The sequence below is a fragment of the Canis aureus genome, chromosome 14, assembly GCF_053574225.1.
Source record: "Canis aureus isolate CA01 chromosome 14, VMU_Caureus_v.1.0, whole genome shotgun sequence".
In the NCBI taxonomy this organism is placed as follows: domain Eukaryota; kingdom Metazoa; phylum Chordata; class Mammalia; order Carnivora; family Canidae; genus Canis; species Canis aureus.
The window spans coordinates 3,760,644-3,780,469 of NC_135624.1; the positions used below are offsets into that span (position 1 = coordinate 3,760,644).

The following is a 19,826-nucleotide window of genomic DNA, read 5'->3' on the forward strand; positions in this document are numbered from 1 at the left end:
AGGTAATCATCTCACAGCAACAAGCAATGACAACATAGTGTGACAACTGCAGTTCAGAGTAACACCATGAAGTGAGGTGGCAGTCTATGGGAGGGGCTAATATCCCCAACCTGGGTCAGTATGGGAAGCAACCCCTTAACCAAGCCTAAGAAGATGAATATGAATTAGCCAAAGAATCAGCAACCTGCTTATACCTACTGTCGAACTTTCATAATTCCAACTGGATAAAGCACAATATATAAGAATGGAGACACTCATTTGTAAATACTGGCTGGTGCCAGACTGAAAGACCTGGCTTGCCATGCAGAAGCCTGGACATCCCCTGGGCTCTGAGGAAGCCCTAGGGGGATGCAAATGGGTGCCATCACTGCTGAAAACAAGTTTGGAGAGTTCTTCTGGGGACATACCCTTATGCCCACTTTTTAAAAAAAAACAGATCAAATTTTAAGTATTTCATTACTTTTCTTTGCTTCCCTTCAAAAGGTCTTTTTAATAATTTTGCTTCCTAGAGTCATATCACCACACTTTTCAGAAGTAAGGAAAACAGGTCCATAATTTCTAGCTTCATGAATAAAGGTATAAAAGAACATGCAAACATAATTTAAACTGACAAGAATATGATAACTAATTTGAGACTCCAATGGAAAAGGTTATGGAAATCAGGATCTTCAGCATACAACATTGTAAAGATTTTAGAAAATTAAAAATAATATATTGCTATTATTTGGGGGGGAACAAAAATGCCAAGAACACATTAGCAAATGTGGCTTGGTGTGACATAATCTGAGAACTCATATCAACTAATGTAAGAAGTTTTAAAGAAGATTTAGATCATGAAAAACTGTTATAAAAAAAAAAAAGAAAGAAAAACTGTTATACTACAGTATGACAAATCCTGCGGGTTACACTAACAACACTTGATTAGATTTTGGGGAACACATTAAGTCCCACATTATACAATGATGTCTAAATTGCAGATACTTAAAATACATGTAGAGTTGGCTCATGGGACTTAAAATTTGCTAAAGTACATAAACAACTGCAAATATATAAGCCACTATTTGCTCAACTTAAAAATGAGTTTTCAGGGGAGCCTGGGTGGCTCAGTGGTTGAGCGTCTGCCTTTGGCTCAGGCCATGATCCTGGGATTCTGGGATCGAATCCTGCATCGGGAGGAGGACTACTTCTCCTTCTACCCATGTCTCTGTGTCTCTCATGAATAAATAAATAAAATAGCTTTAAAAAAAAAAGCTTTCAGTAAAATCTCTGTGGCCAAAAAATATCATACTTAGGACACAAAATTATAACATATATTGAATGATTTCTGTGGCTGTCAAAAGTAAAACTCACTACAAAAAATATGTGGAAATCTGCACTGTAATTTAAAAATATGATGTCTGATAAATCACCATCATATATCTCTTCCTTGAAATATAATCCAACATGAATTAGACTGCATAAAAACTAGTTTTTAAGAATCACTGCTTGTATTTAATGTTCAACTATGTGACTGCATAGAAAAAGTTGTTTATCTAGTTTTGTAGGGAGCTCAGTAGCTCTCCAGAAGATAAAACAAAGCACTCAAGGGTCATCTAACTGGTCTGCTAAGAATTATACAGTTTGACTAAAATAATTTTATCAGCTGTAGAAAAGTGAAGCTACATGCTAATGGATAATATGTTATAAACTGTCTTATAGAGTCTTTTTAATTTACAGGGCACATAACTTATAGCCTAACATGGCTTTGGAGGCTCCGAGATCATCTGATACAGATGGGTAAGCATATTACAGATGCAGAATGCCTACTGTAGTCAGAAGCCTAGCTAGGAATACAAGTTTCAGGTTGCTTTCCAGGGCAAAGGCTCAGGAGACTCAGCAGTTTTGGGAGATTAAAAACAAATTCATATCCCTTTCCCAGTTCCCACCTAGGAATAACTATATGGCAATCTGCTCCCATTTTGTGCTGCATGGCCCTCCCTTTCAAAGTATACAACCATAATGTGCTGTATGTACTAGGAAATGTAAAGAAAGCAAGAGCAGTGAACAAATGGATTGAAGTCATGATGTGAGACTTACTAAGCAGCCTCATGGAGTGGGGGAGTAGCAAAAAGAAAACAGAAATGTCACAGAGGAAACTGTTGCCTATTTCCATTTTATAATAGCAGCAAATCCCTGAATATTTATAACTTTCTAGGCTTTATAATGCAAGAAATCATGTATTACTGCTTCTGTGCCATTTAGAAGCAGTTCTGTGTAGTGGAAAACAGCCTCCTGCTTAGACTTTGACACTGACCATGGTAGGAGTGGGAAGAAGTAGGGCAGTAGGTGTCAGGAGATAATTAATTTGCTTTTGCCTAGAACTGTGAAATCACAATGCCCTACCTTATTAAGTGCAATCTTAAAAGCTATATATACACAAAAAGGAATGCTAGTCTGTGAAAGTATCTCTATCTTCATTATTCTGTAAGCAACAAATGAGAGAGAATGTCTTAATCATCATTCTAGCCCCTGCAGCACACCTGGTACTGCGCCACACACAAGACAGGCGGTAGTAAATATGCACTGAACCAAATTTTCTGCATGAGTATCCCTGTCTCTTGATCCTTCTTTCCAGTGCTTCTTCTTTTCCAAAACAATCCCCTATTTCTTCTCTTAGCTTGCACCCCCTACCAATGTGGCTTAAATGATAATTTAGACAACATGAAATAATATTATGTTGTATTTACTGAAACAGATTTTCATGTTCACTTTCTTATTGGAAAAGTAAATGTTAGGAATGCTATCTTTTTATCTCTAAAATACTTTCCAAATTAAGTTAAGTTATGGGCTAGCATCTTTTAACAGAAAAAACTTCCATAACCTAAGTTAAAGATGTACTGTATTACATTTTTAAAAATGTATTTATCCCATACTTTTTTTTTTACTGTTAAATCATGCCCAAAAACAAAATTTTGCACAACTGGCTGTAAAATATAAGAACTATCCTGGTTTTGATAGAAGTGTGCTTTTAAAATAGAAAATTAATACTCAAAGGGAAAAACCACATACTTTTCATAGTTCCATCTTCTTCTTCTTCATCTTCACTGTTTATAACCATGGTCCCCAGGTCAGACTCTAACATTGTGCTATTATGTTCAATCATGGTCTGGGCTCCTTCACTCATCGTGCTCGTGGCCTTCATCGTGCCCACACTCTCTGAGCTAGTCTTCACCATGGTGTGGGAATCCAGCTCATCTTCATCCTGCAAGCACAAATACTGCAATGAAGGAAGACTTTTCTAAGGCAGCTGGATTTCTTAATCCTTAACAACATGACAAGTATATTATCCTTTTTTTACTGATGTACAGTTGACATACAATGTTACATTAGTTTCAAGTGAAATAGTGATCCAACATTTCTCTATATTATGCTATGCTTACCACAAATGTAGCTACCATCTGTCATCATATAATACTATTATAAATACCATTGTCTATATTCTCTATCCTACATCTTTCATCTTCATGACTGACTGACTGATTTATTTATTATTTTTTAAAGATTTTATTTATTTATTCATGAGAGACACATGGAGAGAGAGGCAGGGACACAGGCAGAGGGAGAAGCAGGCTTCCCACAGCGAGCCCAATGCAGGGCTTGACCCCAGGATCCTGGGATCACAACCTAAGCCAAAGGCAGATGCTCAACCACAGAGCGACCCAGGTGACCCTCCATGAAATATTTATTACATAACTGAAAACCTATAGCTCTAACTCCCTTTCACCCTTTTGCCCATACTCCTCCTAATATTTATATAAATATTTTATAATAATTTAAGAACATTTTACTTTTAATAATGAAAAATATTATTATAACTACTAACATTAATATAAAGACACACACATAAGTGTTATCATAAGAGCCAAAGTTATCCCAAATAACCTAAAGTTCTAGATAATTAAAGTTCAAGCAATAGAAATTGTTTGATGAAATGGAAGGTTGCTAGTTGTTTTTTAAAATAAGGATTAACAATCAAGAAATGGGCAGAAGACATAAACAGACATTTCTCCAAAGAAGACATACAAATGGCCAAAAGACACATGAAAAAATGCTCTACATCACTTGGCATCAGAGAAATACAAATCAAAACCCCAATGAGATACCACCTTACACTAGTCAGAATGTCTAAAATTAACAAGTCAGGAAATGACAGATGTTGGAAAGGATATGGAGATAGGGGAATGTACAAGCGTTCCCTCTTGGTGGGAATGCAAGTTGGTGCAGCCACTCTGGAAAACAGTATGGATGTTCCTTAAAAAGTTGAAAATGGAGCTATCCTATGACCCAGGAATCAATCTACTAGGTATTTACCCTAAAAATAAAAATGCAGTGATCCAAATGAGTACTTGCACCCCAATGTTTATAGCAGCAATATCCACAATAGCCAAACTATGGAAAGAGCCCAGATGTCCACTGACAAATGAATGGATAAAGAAGATGGTGGGGTGTGTGTGTGTGTGTATAATTATTATATATATAATAGAATACTACTTAGCTGTCAAAAAAGAAATCTTGCCATTTGCAACAACGTGGATGAAACTAGATGGTATTATACTAAGCAAAATAATTCAATCAGAGAGACAATTATCATATGATCTCACTCATGTGGAATTTAAGAAAAAAAAACAGAGTATCAGAGGGGAAGGGAGGGAAAAATAAAACAAGACAAAATCAGAAAGGGAGACAAACCATAAGAGACTCTTAATCATAGGAAATGAATTGAGGATTACTGGAGGGGGGGTGGGTGGGAGAATGGGGTAACTGGGTAATAGACATTAAGGAAGACACGTGATGTAATGAGCACTGGGTGTTACATAAGACTGATGGAAAAAAAAAAGACTGATGGATCACTGACCTCTACCTCTGAAACCAATAATACATTACATGTTAATTAACTGAATTTAAATATAAAGACTAAAATAAGGATTAAGATATGTAAATTATCAACAAATGCAAAGCAAAGAATATGGTGACAAAACAAATACAAGACAGCACACTAATGACAGAATATGTTGGCACTATTCTAACAGCCAGAACATTTACACGAGTTTGTACAATGCAACTGAGTCTTTCTGTTAAAATTATGATAAATATATATAACATAAAATTTGCCATTTTAATAATTTTTCAATGTACAGTTCTGTGGCATTAAGTACATTCACAGTATTAATGCAGTCATTACCAACATCCACCTCTTTAGTCTCTCCTGTCTGCTGCCATCACATCCCCAACAACCACTACAGAGCACAGTAATCTTCATTAGCTACCTGAGAGTAAAAAAGTCAACAGGTCTTCTTAGGCTTACTCTCTCTTTGATTCCCCATATTCAATCAGTCAGCGAGTTCTTCAGAAATCTCTCTCCCAGCTCCATCTCTTCTTTTCTATCCCAGTGCTACTGAGTAAATTCCTTACCTCATACTTGGGTAAATATAAGTTCCCTGATAAACAGTCTCACCCATCCTGACTTTCTAGAATCAGACAGATATTAGTTCAAATCCTGGCTCAAATCACTTAACAGACATAAGACCTTTAGGCAAGCTATTTAAATTCTCTAGACTTTAGCTCCTTTCATTGGAGTTATGAGAAAAGACATGCAAAATGCCTATATATGAGAAAAGACATGCAAAATGCCTACATATTACTAGGAACAAAGTAGTTTCACACTCCTTCAAAGTCCATATACCGCACCAAACTTTCTTGAATATTATTGTATCATAATATCCTACTCTCTAATGACCACAGCTCTTGCCTGAAGTAAAAACTAAACATTTCTGCTTAGATTGAAATGTCTTCTATGTTACCTTATTTTAGCTGGCTAATCCTATTTTCCCATTGTTCACATATCTTCTAATTTAGTTACGCTGACCTTCACTGAATCTCCAGCTGCTATAAACCCATGCCATGCCATGTCATTATGATTTCCTCTTTGTTCATGTCTTCTGTACCCAGAATGCTCTTTCCTCCCTATCTATTTTAACTAAAAGTTATATAGTCCCAGATCAAGTATCTATTACCTTCATGGCTAATTCAGTCTATTGATTATCCCCTTTTCCAAACTTCTATAGAACTTATAATTTGCATCATACACTTCTGCATTTAAATTTATGATCTCATACTGTGAATACCTGTTCTGTAAAATCTTTTATAAATGTAAGTATCTTATAGATGAGAATGCCTTACAGTACCTCTGAATCTACTTTAGTGTTTCATCTGGTATTCCATATACAGTAAGCATTCATTATATATTTACTTTTTCACAGAACTATAAAATCATAACCTGTAATAATTCAACCTCTCATTTTATATATCTGAAAAAAATGAGGCTTATAGAAAGTAAGAGACTTACTCGGGGAACCCCAAGGACAAATGTCTAAATGCAAAGATATAAGAAAGCAGTTCCTATTATTTCTTAGTCCCTGCTCTATTAAATGCAAGTACCATATTTCCATTTAAATTCTGATCTACTTGGGGACACCTGGGTGGCTCAGTGGTTGAGTGTCTGCCTTCAGCTTAGGGTGTGATCCTGGGGTCTTGGGATCAGGTCCTGTATTGGGCTCCCCGCAGGAAACCTGCTTCTCCCTCTATGTCTCTGCCTTTCTCTCAAATAAATTAAAAAAATATTTTTGATCTAGGGACACCTGGGTGGCTCAGTGGTTGAGCATCTGCCTTTGGCTCAGGTCGTGATGCCGGAGTCCCGGGATCGAGTCCCACATCGGGTTCCCTGCAGGGAGCCTGCTTCTCCCTCTGCCTCTTTCTGTGTCTCTCATGAATAAATAAATAAAACCTTAAAAAATTTTTTTTGATCTACTTGAATGCTTAAAATATATGTACAGTTTTACAATTTTAATAACGTATGTCTAATAACCAGCTGCTGTTCCCAAAGAGTCTTCTACAAATTATTTGGTCCATCCTAGTGAAACTCACCATCTTCTCTTATTTATAATATTAAAAACAGCTATTAAAATTGTTAAAAAATTATACACTATATATGTAAACTATATACATATATGTAAATTGTTAAAAACTATTTAAAAAACAGCTTCTGCACAGTTTTCACAGTTTCTACTTTTGCTCACGTCAGCCTCCCAAATAACAGATTGGTCTTTTCAAAAGATAAATCAATCACATTATGTTATTCTCCTGCTTGAAACCCTGAATTTGGCCTCCTATCACACTTAGAATAAAATCCAAAATCTTTCTCGGCCAAATGTCATTTGACTCAGTAATATCTGCCAAGCCTATCTCCTATCATATTCCTTCTCACTCACCAAGTCCCAGCTATGCTGGCCTCCTTGGCTGTTTCTTCTAGCATTCTAAGCATGTTGCTCCTGCAGCTTTTAAATTGGCTGATCTCTCAAGCTGTAACTCTCTTCCACAGGAGAGCTTTATCCTTTACTAAACTCAAGTCCCTGCTTGGATGTCACAACCTTAGTGAGACTTTTTTTGCCACCAAGTTAACATTAAAATCTCCATCAATCTTTTATCCTTCTGTATGCTTCAAAGCCTTTTCTCTACCACTAGAATGTAGGTTTGAAGGCAGAAGCTTCTTTTTTTACTGATGAATTCCCAATGCTTCATACAATTGGCACATTAATAGGTACTTATTAAAAATTTATTTAATGAATGGCTCTATTTATATTTTCACTTATTAATCATTCAATAAGCACTTATTATAAATTTACAGTATGTCAAGAAGTAGAACAGGCATTGGAGATACAAAGATAAATACGAAACAGTTTTGCTCCATTTTGTTTTTTTTAAGGAGTTAGTGTCTAAGAGAAACTGACTGATGTGAACAATAAATTCCAAGGCAATTTGCTAAGCACTATGAGAAAAGTGTTGGCAAAGTACAATGGGAGTACCAAGAGTAGAGCCTCTAACTCTGCCTATAACAAATGAAGAAAGCCTCACAGAGAAGGCTGCCCTTAAATTAGGTCTTAAAAGATACACACTATATATGTAACATATGTGCATAAATTTGAGTGATATATTACTTCTTTTTTTAACAGAACCAGACTCAGACATCTCTTCTCAGCTGAGACACTCTGAGACTGAATTAAGTGTCATATTTTGTACTGTCATAGCACTTCACACTTAGGCCATTCATATGCTTACTACACAGTACTGTAATAGTCGTCTATACACTTGACTTATCCAAATCTCCCATTAGATCCTAAAATCTGTAAGTGCAATAATTAAATCCTAACAGTTATATTCCTGGTATTGAGTACAAAGCTTGTTCTTATTACATGTATCTATTAAACTAATGTCAAAGCCCTTATTATGAAGTAGTGCCAAAGCATAGAACTAAGGACAGTGTTATATAAGTTCTAGAGTAGAAATTTATTTCAACTAATTTCGTGTTTTAAAATATAGAATGGCTATTGAAGAAACTTTGAGAGGGAAAATAATGCTATTAACTAGAATTTTTAGTTGATCATTTCTCTAATAACCACGAAAACAGTTATCAATTATGTAGAAGTACTATACTAAGCACTTTCTGTAGACTATTTCCAGTAATGCTCCTATCAATTATGTAAGATATTATTAACTCTATTGTGCAAATGATGAACCTGAAATACAAATGAGTTTAATAATTTGTCTAAGGTCATACAATAAGTAGAGGGGTAAGGATTCTAATGAGGTCATTCTGATTCTAAAGCCCAAGATCTAAATTCTAATTTTATAAGGCTTTAAAATTATTTACAGCATTTCTCAAGTCTAGCTGAATCTGTATTACAAGTTAGCCAGAGCATGTTTTTGTTAAGAGAAAGAAACTGACATACACACAAACCAACAGATTTGTACTTGGTCCAAAAGTTAAAAAAAACAAAACAAAAAAAACCCCCCAGAAACTTGAATTTACTCTTTCTAGTAGACCCTACTGAAGAAGGCAAAAAGTTGATTTTCTACCAGTTCTTTTAAAAAATTGACTGCTAGTTTAATATCTTATTTTATCATGGTTGCAACCAGTGTAATTCCCAAAACACTAAATCTATTTTTATACGTGTGAGTCATTTCTCTCTTATCCTTGTAAGATTCAGTGCTATGACAAACTTAAGAAACATTCCATTTGGTTGGTATGAAATAATACTTTTAGTCCTCCTATATGCCATATTAGAGGTGAATCGACAAGGGGATAATGAGAGTTGCGCCTCTGGATTAACACAACTGGCTCAGACAATCTATAAAATTATAAAAACAGGAACCAAGTTTGGAAGGCACTGCTTTTACAGCATATTATTTTCACTTATATAGTCACTTTGCTAAAGAATGCTAATCTAATTTACAAACTGGCAGTAAAAAAATAGGAATGCAAAAAAACCAGAAGACTCAATTCACTAATCAAAGGGTGGCAATCCAACAGTAATTAATAAAGTACAAATGGAATGAGAACTGGTTTATATGAAATTTGAAGACTTGAACACTTGGTGATGGTGGTAAAAACCTTTCAGTAACACTTTTTACTCTTTTTTTTTTTTTTAACACTTTTTACTTTTAAAAATGATTAACTCAAATTATTCTTGATGTTTTAGAGTACTAAAATTTCATTTGGTATTTATAGCATTTTCAATAGAAGTTATTTAAAATGTTTTTCCAAAGTTATACTTCATTGATATATACTCTGTAATTCCTCACAAAAGAAAAGCAGAAGAAAAATATGTTGATACTTTATAGAAAAAGGGTCTGTGGAACAGATGCTTCTCCACTGTAGAAAGGAGCCAATTCCAGTAAGGAATACAATAGCATTTCAATCAGTGGTCATCATGTGCCAGGAATGCAAAACAGAGTACTGATGATAATCCAGGTTATGAATCATAAAATCCACATGGAATACAAATATTTGAAAACATTATTAGGAAATCCTACTCCATTGCTAAGACAGATTTATGCTGTAACAGTCTGAGAAATAATCAGACTTTGCATTAGGTATCTTCACACATGTAATATTTATTACTTTAAAAGGATTTTGTAAATATTCATCTACTCTTTGATTTTAAAGATACTTACACAAACACTTTAAGAAAGCATTTGCAAAAAAAAAAAAGAAAGCATTTGCTATTTGTAACATTAATGAAACAGACTACCCTTAAATAGATGTCCTTCTAATTAGGAATATTCTAATTATTTCTCTTCTTGAAATATTAATTACATCTTTATTACTATTTATTACAATTATACAACAGCACATTAACAGCATATAGCAGTGATCTTAACAGTTTTGATTCAACTAGACAATTCCACTGAGAATACATCCTGCTATACCATAAAATATTTATGTTTTTTTCCCCAAAACTATTTTTAAGGGAAAAAATGAATGTGTAAGATATACAAGTGAACCAATTATACAAGAAATTGCAATATTATAGTGGTGTGGACATCTTTCAAACCTTTTAGAAGTGCTAATCAGGATGACACTGAAACAGCAAACAATGTAACAAACATACTCTAAATGCATAACTGAGCTTTCAAGATATTAAAGGAAATCTGCAAGGGCACCAAAGGAAGCTGGGAAACAGTGAGAATAAGCTAAATCTGACATTAAGGGCTGCCCTAGAGGCTTAAGATGATGGAGGTGGGGTAGGGATGGGGTATCCATTTTAGTGGATAAAGGGGGACAAGTGACAAGTCTTTGAGTTCTCTCCAAAGTGGAACTGAAACCCCTGCATAAAGTTGGGGATTTTGAGGGTCTACAACCTCAGTGAAAGTGTAAACAAGAAAAAATGTACTTGCATTACCCACAAGGTCTGGGGAACCTCATGCAGAGAAATTAAAATTAGCCTAATGCATTCCTACTATGAAGTACCTGGGGTGCCTGATGGAAACAAAAATCTACCCTGGGTAGGGACTCAAACTCAATCTTCAACCCAGAACTCACACCATTCTCAGAAATAAAATCAAGCAAGAGTTGAATTCACAATCCAAAAGATAAATAATAAACAAGGTACTGAGAATGGGTAGGAACAACAAACAGAATTAACACATCTTCCTTAAAATTAAGTTAACCCCCTTAGAAAGTTGCATCTTTCTAAGACAAAAATTTCTAGGATAAAAATTAGGAGTATACAGTGGCATTCTAGATTGGAGAAAAACAAGTACAAAAGTAGAAATATTCTGGCTATAAGGGAAGGCATTAAGTCAGTTTGACTGCATTAAAAAGTGACCTACAGTTTATAGAGTACTCTATACACTAAGAACCTGCATGAACTGCTTGGCAGAGAAGTGACAGGAACCTTGGAAACTAAAGGATGACTAGGAGAAAACTGGAGAAAGAGAGCTTGGAATCAGGTTATTACTGAAATCCAGATTCGAGGTAATCACAGCCTCACAGTACTGAAAAGGTCTATAGAAACAGAAACCACAAGTCAAATCTGAAAGAAATCTTGAAAGAAGAATCAATATATTACAGAAACCTTCTGGACAGTTAAGTATCAAAATAACTCCAATACTCTAAACTTAAAGAGATGAAACTGAAGCTAAAGAAAATAGTGTGAAAGATTCTCACTTGAATAGATGAAGACAGAAAATAGACAATGCCAGTTATTTGTAACTAAAAAACCTAATGGAATTTGCTACTTCATCACATGATGAAGGCACTGAAGTCTTATGATCAATTTGTGGTGAAAGGGTCAAATAAGAAATCAACAAGGCATGTACTGTACAACTTCAAGGGAATGGACATACAATTGGGGGAGAGTATGGCAGGAATCTTTCACTTTTCTCCCTGTTCATAACTAAATTCGAAGTTGTGGATTCTGCTAAAATGCTAACATGTGTCAATAAATAAATCTGAGTTATTACTTGAATTAGTAAAGGCAAAAATCAAAGGGTACATTTGCTTGTATTTCTCACATCCTGGAAGAGCCCAATGTACAAATGAACTAAAAATACTTCTGTGCTATATAGCAAGGTGAAAATACTGGTGTGACACACCGAGCATTACCTTCAAATTTCCACTTCCAAACACTGCCTTCCTTACTTACCTCACTGCCTCTTTATCAATAAACCCTGTAGTGTCTATTGTTTCTGTGTTACCAGCAAAATGGCCCACAGCAGAATCAGCTGGTTAACTCTGGTCTCATTAATACCACATTCAACCCAACTGAGCTAAGAAATACTGAGAAAGCATCAAAAAATATTCTCCTTCAAACAGCTGCCCTTAAGCACCGCTTCAATGTCTGACAGGCTGAAAAAAGTAAGAAATTGGTATTTACCAATTAAAAGCTACCAAGATTTATAGTATCTGAAACGTGTACAAAGAGTGAACTTTCTTCCCACTGCTATAAGTAGGTGGTCCTTCTACTTCACTACAAGAGCAGCATAAGGGCTTCTACAGCTGCTGTCTTTGACATACCTGTCTTTAACAAACAGAAAACTTCTGCCTTCATGGATCCTATTTTTTTGCATGTTCACGAAGGCATGGTTTAAAGTTACATCAAAGCATTTAAGATCTCCAAAAGTCATAAAAGACTTGTTCATCAGTACAAACCTAAATAGTGAGAAGGTGTGTGGGCAGGACTTCAGAGGCTCCACAAAGCAAGACTGCACAAGTTCTTGGCATTATATTAAAAGTTTCCAAACAAAAGATTATCTTACATCCCCTGTGCACAATACTAATATACAAGAGAGTAAGTTAAAAAGTAAAAGCAACTTTAGCCATGATTTTTTTTCTCTTACAGCCAAAAGCATGTCAAAAGATTAACAAAGCATAAAGATTATAAAAATCAAATATTTAAAAATAAAAAATAACATCTTTAAAAATCGCTGTTGTTACAAGCAGTTTATAAAAAATCCACAAGAGGGCACCAAAGACAAAACACTCAAACAAATTCCATTAGATTTTTACAGATAATCCAGGTTTATAAAACAGGTTATTATATTTACTAACATACTACCAGTACTTTTAAGAAAGAATGGCTACTTATTTTAAGCTGATATATTTCAAAATATCAACCACAATTGTCAATTCCACAAAACTGACAGAAGCATACAATAGGAAATAACATTCATATTAATTTATCACTGCATTCTAAACAGTTTTACATTAAAAGATTTATGATTATATATCTTATGTTTGTAGAACAAATATAAGGGCTAATTTGTCTTTGAAATGAAATTTTTCTTTTCCTTGTCCTTTATGCTTTTTCTGTTCTATTATGATACTGTTTAACAGCAAATAGAAACTTTAATATACATTTAAAAGAAGAAATATTACTGTATAAACTTAGAAATGATAAAATTATGAAATGACTTTGAGAAGTCACCCTCCAAAGCATTTAATTCAGAAGACGACTGAGGCACACTAAAATAACAGTAATTTTGATGTGTAATTTACATTACTGATACAAATGATACTCTGGAGCAGAGGAGTGTCAGAGAAGCAAAAAAAACAAAAAACAAAACATAAACAAGCAATCCCCTCTACACCTCCTAACCAAATATTTATCACATTTGGTTTAAGAATTGCATAAGGAAAATACTTCAGTACCAGTATTATGTACCTTATTCATTTTAAAATGAATTCATTTTAATAGGAATACAGTCTGTGCTGATGATAATCATGTGCACTATGCTACATAATAAGGAGTAAAAGTTGGGTAAAATCTATTATAAAGGTTTTACTATAAAGACAAGTATATATTATAGATATAGCTGTTGATTCAGAATTAAATATATATTAAATACTGTGTGCCAGGCAGTGTGCTAAAATATTTTTTGTCCTTGAGAAATGCACAGTTTAGTAGAAAGAGGTAGAAAGTAGATAAAGTCAAATAAATATTCTCAGAGGTAAAGAGAAGATACCATACTGGAACCATATACAGGAGCACTTCCTCAACTGAAGCATAGAAGAGCATCATGAAACATTCCCCCTTTCCAGAGGAATCAATGTCCAAGATGACTCCTGAAGGATAAGGAGTTCATTGCGCAAATGAGTGTGAAGTAAGTAGTCTAGGGAGAAGTTGCAACTTGTAATTTTCTTTAAACACTTTTTAGCAATCCTACTTTTGCTTATGGTTTCACTATCAACTGCAAAAAGCCTGTTGATTCCTAATCGCCTATGCTCTCCTTTAGAGTTCAAACCTGTATATCCAACTGCCTGCTACACAAAATGATGTGGATGAGCTAGGGACACCTCAAACTAAACAAGTGCTAAAGCAATCTCATCTTACCCAGAGGGTCGCCTTGGAGAGAGTACTACTGAGAGAAAATTTCACCACCGTGTAAGGGGTGGACAGAAAATGTGGTTAAGTGAAGAAGCAAGGGTTCTGACTACTGTATTGTGAAGTTTGTTAGCAAATAGTTTGTTGATTTTTCCCTTTTTATTTTAATGGTCAAGATAGAACTATATTTTTAGGCTGAGGAAAGAGGCCCTAGAAGAGAGAACATGAATGACAGAAAAGGCAAGTAGAGAAGACATCTTTAAAGGGAGGTAGAAAGAATATCAAGGGGCAATAAAGCAACAATTTCTGTTCTTAATGCACATCTTTATCACACTACTTGTCATATCATATTGTAATCAGTCATCAGTTCACTTGGTGTCTCGTGCACCAGACTGCAATCTCCTGGTATGCAAATATTATATCTTAGTTTTCTTCTAAATGAATATTTATGAATGAAAAAAAGATATATCCTCTGAAACAGGGAGAAAGAGAACCCTAGTGACGATACAGAAATATTAAAGGAATACTGAGATCTAGTTTTCAGTAAGATAAAAAATATATATACATATATATATAATAAAGATTGCAGGAAAGGAAATAAAACTACCTTTATTTTTTTATTTATTTTTTTAAAGATTTTTTATTTATTTATTCATAGAGACAGAGAGAGGGAGAGGCAGAGACACAGACAGAGGAAGAAGCGGGCATCACATAGAGAGCCCAATGTGGAACTCAATCCAGGGTCTCCAGGATCACGCCCTGGGCTGCAGGCGGCGCTAAACTGCTGTGCCACCGGGGCTGCCCAAAACTACCTTTATTTCTAGTTGACATGACTATGCAGAAAATTTCAAAGAATCTACAAAAAAACTCCTGGAACTAATAAGCAAGTACAACAAGGTCATACGATGTAAAACCAAAATAAAAAATCATTTGCTTTCTCTATATAACAACAGTAAAAAATCAGAATTTGGAATTGAAAACAAAATTCTTTAATCTTAAATGCCGACTCAATTTAGTTTTCTAAATGAAGCAACTTGGAATTTAGGCCAACTGACTGTGAGTCTGTAGTGTCATACTTTTGGTAAGGTAGTTTGTATCCTGCTGTGTTCAAGTGCAACAACGGTAGGCCTTGGGTACTCAGCAGAGCTGAGGATAGTTGGTTTCTTTCTTGCTTGCTTTTTAAACATTTTTATTCAATTTCTATTAAAAAAATTCTTCCATTTCTCTCACTCACCTATTCCCCAGCCTCAGCCTCTTGCAGCAACTAAGCAGTCCTCTTTATCTATGAGCTTGCTTTTTGGTTTTTCTGTTTTTGTTTTTATTTATTAGATTCCATACATAAGAGAGATCAAATTTTTTCTGACATTTAGCTTAGCAAAAGGTCCATCCACGCTGTCACAAATGGCAAGATTTCACATTTTTATGGATGAATAGTATTCCATTGTATATATAACACTATCCATTCATTCATCCATTGGTAGACACTTAGGTGACTTCTATATCTTGACTATTATAAATTATACTGCAATGAATGTGGCAGAATGTATAGGTCTTTTTGAATTACTGTTTTTGTTTTCTTTGGGTAAATACCCAGAAGTACAATTGCTGGATCATACGGTAGTTCTATTTTTAATTCTTTGAGAAACCTCCACACTGGTTTCTATAGTGGCTGCACCAATTTAAACCCCCACTAACAGTGCACAAGTGTTCGTTTTCTCCATGTCTTTGCCAGCACTTGTTATTTCTTGTCTTGATAATAGCCATTCTAACAAGTGTGAGGTGACAGATCATGGTTTTGATTTGCATTCCCCTATTTTTTGGGAGATTCTTGATTACTGATTCCATTTCTTTGCTGGTTATGAATCTGTTCAAATTTTCTATTTTTTCCTGTTTCAGTTTTGGTAGTTTATATGTTTCTAGGAATTTGACCATTTCTTCCAGATTGCCCAATTTGCTGGCATATAATTGCTCATAATATTCTCTTTTAATTTTATTTCTGCAGTGTTGGTTGCAATCTTTCCTCTTTCATTCTGATTTTATTTGGGTCCTTTCTCTTTTCTTAAGTCTGACTACGGGTTTATCAATTCTGTTAGTTCTTTTGGAGAACCAGCTCCTAGTTTCATTGATCTGCTTTACTGTTTTTTGATTCCTGTATCATTTATTTCTGTTCCAATGTTAATTATTTCCCTTCTTCTCTGGTTTTAGGCTGTATTTGCTGTTCTTTTCCCAGCTCCGTTAGGTGTACGGTTGGGTTGTGTATTTGAGACTTTTCTCCTCAAGAATGAAGAAGGCCCATATTGCTATATACTTCTCTCTTAAGACCACCATTGATGTGTCTAAAAGGTTTTGGAGTGTCATGTTTTCATTTTCATTTGCTTCCATGTATTTTTTAATTTCTTCTTTAATTTCCTGGTGAAGCCATTCATTCTTTACTAGGATGTTCTTTAACCTCCATGTATTTGTGGTCTTTCCAAATTTTTTCCTGTTCTTCAAGTTTCATAGCATTGTCATCAGAAAATATGCATGGTATGATCTCAATCTTTTTGTATTGGTTGGGGCCTGATTGGTGACCAGTGTGTGATATATTCTGGAGAATGTTCCATGTGCAAAGAAAAGAATGTATATTCTGCTGCTTTGAGATGAAATGCTCTGAATATGTCTGTTAAGTCCATCTGGTCCAGTGTATCATTCACAGCCCTTGTTTCCTTGTTGATTTTCTGCTTAGATGATCTGTCCATTGCTATGAGTGGGGTGTTAAAGTCCCCTACTATTATTGTATTATTATCAATGATTTTCTTTTGTTATTAATTGATTTATATATTTGGCTGCTCCCAAGTTGGGGTTATACATAAATATTTATAATTGTTAGATCTTCTTGTTGGATAGACCCCTTTATTATAATATAGTACCCTTCTTCATCTCTTATTATAGTCTTTGGTTTAAAATGTTGTTTGTCTGATGTGAGTACTCTGGCTTTCTTTTGATGTCTACTAGAATGATAGAAGGTTCTCTACTCCCTCACTTTCAATCTGGAGGTGTCTTTGTTTTTTTTTGTTTAAATATTTTATTTATTTAAGAGAGAGAGAGAGAGAGAGAAACAAGTAGGGGAAGCTGCAGAGGGAAAGGGAGAAGCAGACTCCCAGGGAGCCTGATGCGGAACTCGATCCAACACTGGGATCATGAACTGAGCTGCAGGCAGATGTTTAACTGACTGAGCCACCCAGGCACCCCTGTAGGTGTCTTTGGATCTAAAATGAGTCACTTGTAATCAGTATATCTATGGGTCCTGCTTTTTTTTTTTTTATTATCCATTCTGATACCCTGTCTTTTGACTGAAGCATTGAGTCCATTTACATTCAGAGTAATTCTTGATAGGTATGAATTTAGTGCCATTGTATTACCTGTAAAGTCGCTGGTTCTGTAGACTGTCTCTGTTCTAGTCTTTTTTGCTTTTGATCTCTCTTTCCTGCTCAGAGGATCCCTGTTAGTATTTCTTGCAGAGCTGGTTTAGTATTCATGAACTCCTTTCATTTTTGCTTGCCTTAGAAACTCTATTTCTTCTTCTTTTCTGAATGACAGCCTTGATGGATAAAGTATTCTTGGCTACATATTTTTCCCATTTAGCACGTTGAATATATCATGCTATTCCTTTTTGGCCTGTCAAGCTTCTGTGGACAGGTCTGCTGCTAACTATGCGTCTACCCTTGTAGGTAAAAGACCTTTTGTCCCTGGATGCTTTGAGAAGGCTCTCATTATCTTTGTATTTTGAAAGTTTTACTATATATATATATATTTTTTAAGATTTTATTTATTTATTCATAGACACAGAGAGAGAGAGGCAGAGACACAGGGAGAGGGAGAAGCAGGCTCCATGCAGGGAGCCCGATGTGGGACTTGATCCCGGGTCTCCAGGATCACACCCCAGGCTGCAGGCGGAGCCAAACCGCTGCGCCACCAGGGCTGCCCACTATATATATATTTTAAAGATTTTATTTATTTATTCATGAGAGACAGAGAGAGAGAGAGAGAGAGAGAGGCGGAGACACAGGCAGAGGGAGAAGCAGGCTGCATGCAGGGAGCCTGATGCGGGACTTGATCCCAGAACTCCAGGATCATGCCCTGGGCAGAAGGCAGGTGCTAAACCACTGAGCCACCCAGGGATCCCCGCAAGTTTTACTATAATATGTCTTGGTGTCGATCTGTTTTTGTTGATTTTGAGGAGAGTTCTTTGTACCTCTTGAATGCCTGTTTCCTTCCCCAGATTAGGGAAATTCTCAGCTAGAATTTATTCAAATAAACCTTCCGCTCCTTTTTCCTGCACTTCTTCTTCTGGGACTCATATAATATGGATATTATGCACTTACTGGAATTGCTGAGTTCCCTAAGTCTATATTCATGATCTAATAGTTTTCCTTCCCTCTTCTTTCCAGCTTCATTATTTTCCATAATTTTATCTTCTATATCACCTATTCAATCCTCTGCTTCTTTCATCTTCACTGTGATTACATCCAGTCCATTTTGCATCTCAGTTATAGCATTTTTTATTTGGCCTGACTAGTTCATCTCTGCAGCCAGGGTTTTTCTGCTGTCTTCTATGCTTCTTTCAAGCCCAGAAAGTATTCTTATGACTGTTACTAAATTCTTGTTCTGATATATTGCTTATATCTGTTTTGAGCAAATCCCTGGCTGTGATTTTTTCTTGATCTTTCTTCTGGGAAGAATACTTCTGTCTTATCAGTATGTGTAGGTTTCTGTCTTTTGTGTATTATGAAAATTTGTTACGTTTCTTGCTTCTGAGAGTAGTACTATATTAAGAAGGGGTCATACACTGTCCAGGGCCTGGTACTTCAGGAAGTGTTTCTGGTGTATGTATGCTGGGTGCACTCTGCTATTTTGTTTTGGCTACTCTTTCCCACAGGTCAGTCCTCTACAGAGTTTCTCCCTGCTTGCACTAAGGGATGTCTGGACCTTTAACTAGGTGTGCTTTAATTTGTTTGCTAAGATATGCCTGGGGGGGGGGGGGAGGGCGGGGGCGGGGAGGCCTGATCCAAGAAAAAAGGAAAAGGAACAAAAAGCAAACAAGAAACTATAAGACTGATTACAAAGAATAAGAAAGGTCGGAAAAAAGAAAACAAAAAGCAAAAAAAGCCTGACCCAAAAAGTAAGAAAAGGAAACAAACCAACCAACCAACAAATAAAAAATTCTAAGCGTGATACCAAAGAAAAAAGGGGAAAAAAGAATAAATAACAAAATAAAGGGAAATAAATTTTAAAAAAAGAATAAAAGAAAGCCTGGTTCTATTTCCACCAGAACTGAAGCTGACCCTTTGGAGTAATCTATGTAATCAGCAGACCTGGTACAGGGGTGGGGGTGGGGGTGAGCCCTGTTTTGATCTTCTGAGGGATAGGCCTGCTGGACTGGCTCACAGTGAGACCTACTTTTGCAAAGATGTCTCTGCCAGGCACGGGGGTGTGGGGGTGCTGTGGGGATGGTGGACTCCAGCCTCCACCAGAGATGCTGTGTTTCTCTCTGAAGTCCAACTGTGCTGGTAGGCAGTGGTGTGGGTTGGGGGAAGATGGTCCCACTTTCTGATCCCTGGGGAGGGGAAGGCATGGCCACCGCTG

General features: G+C 35.7%; 1 protein-coding gene across 7 annotated transcripts in view; it reads right to left on the minus strand.

The window, feature by feature from the left end:
- Window positions 1-19,826, minus strand: part of STK3 (serine/threonine kinase 3) — a 378,723-nt gene that overhangs the window by 83,000 nt on the left and 275,897 nt on the right. For all 7 annotated transcript variants that reach the window (XM_077846732.1, XM_077846731.1, XM_077846729.1 and 4 more), the window contains one exon: window positions 3,049-3,241. In XM_077846732.1, the coding sequence (XP_077702858.1) occupies window positions 3,049-3,241 (193 nt within the window). The remainder of the gene's footprint in view (window positions 1-3,048; window positions 3,242-19,826) is intronic.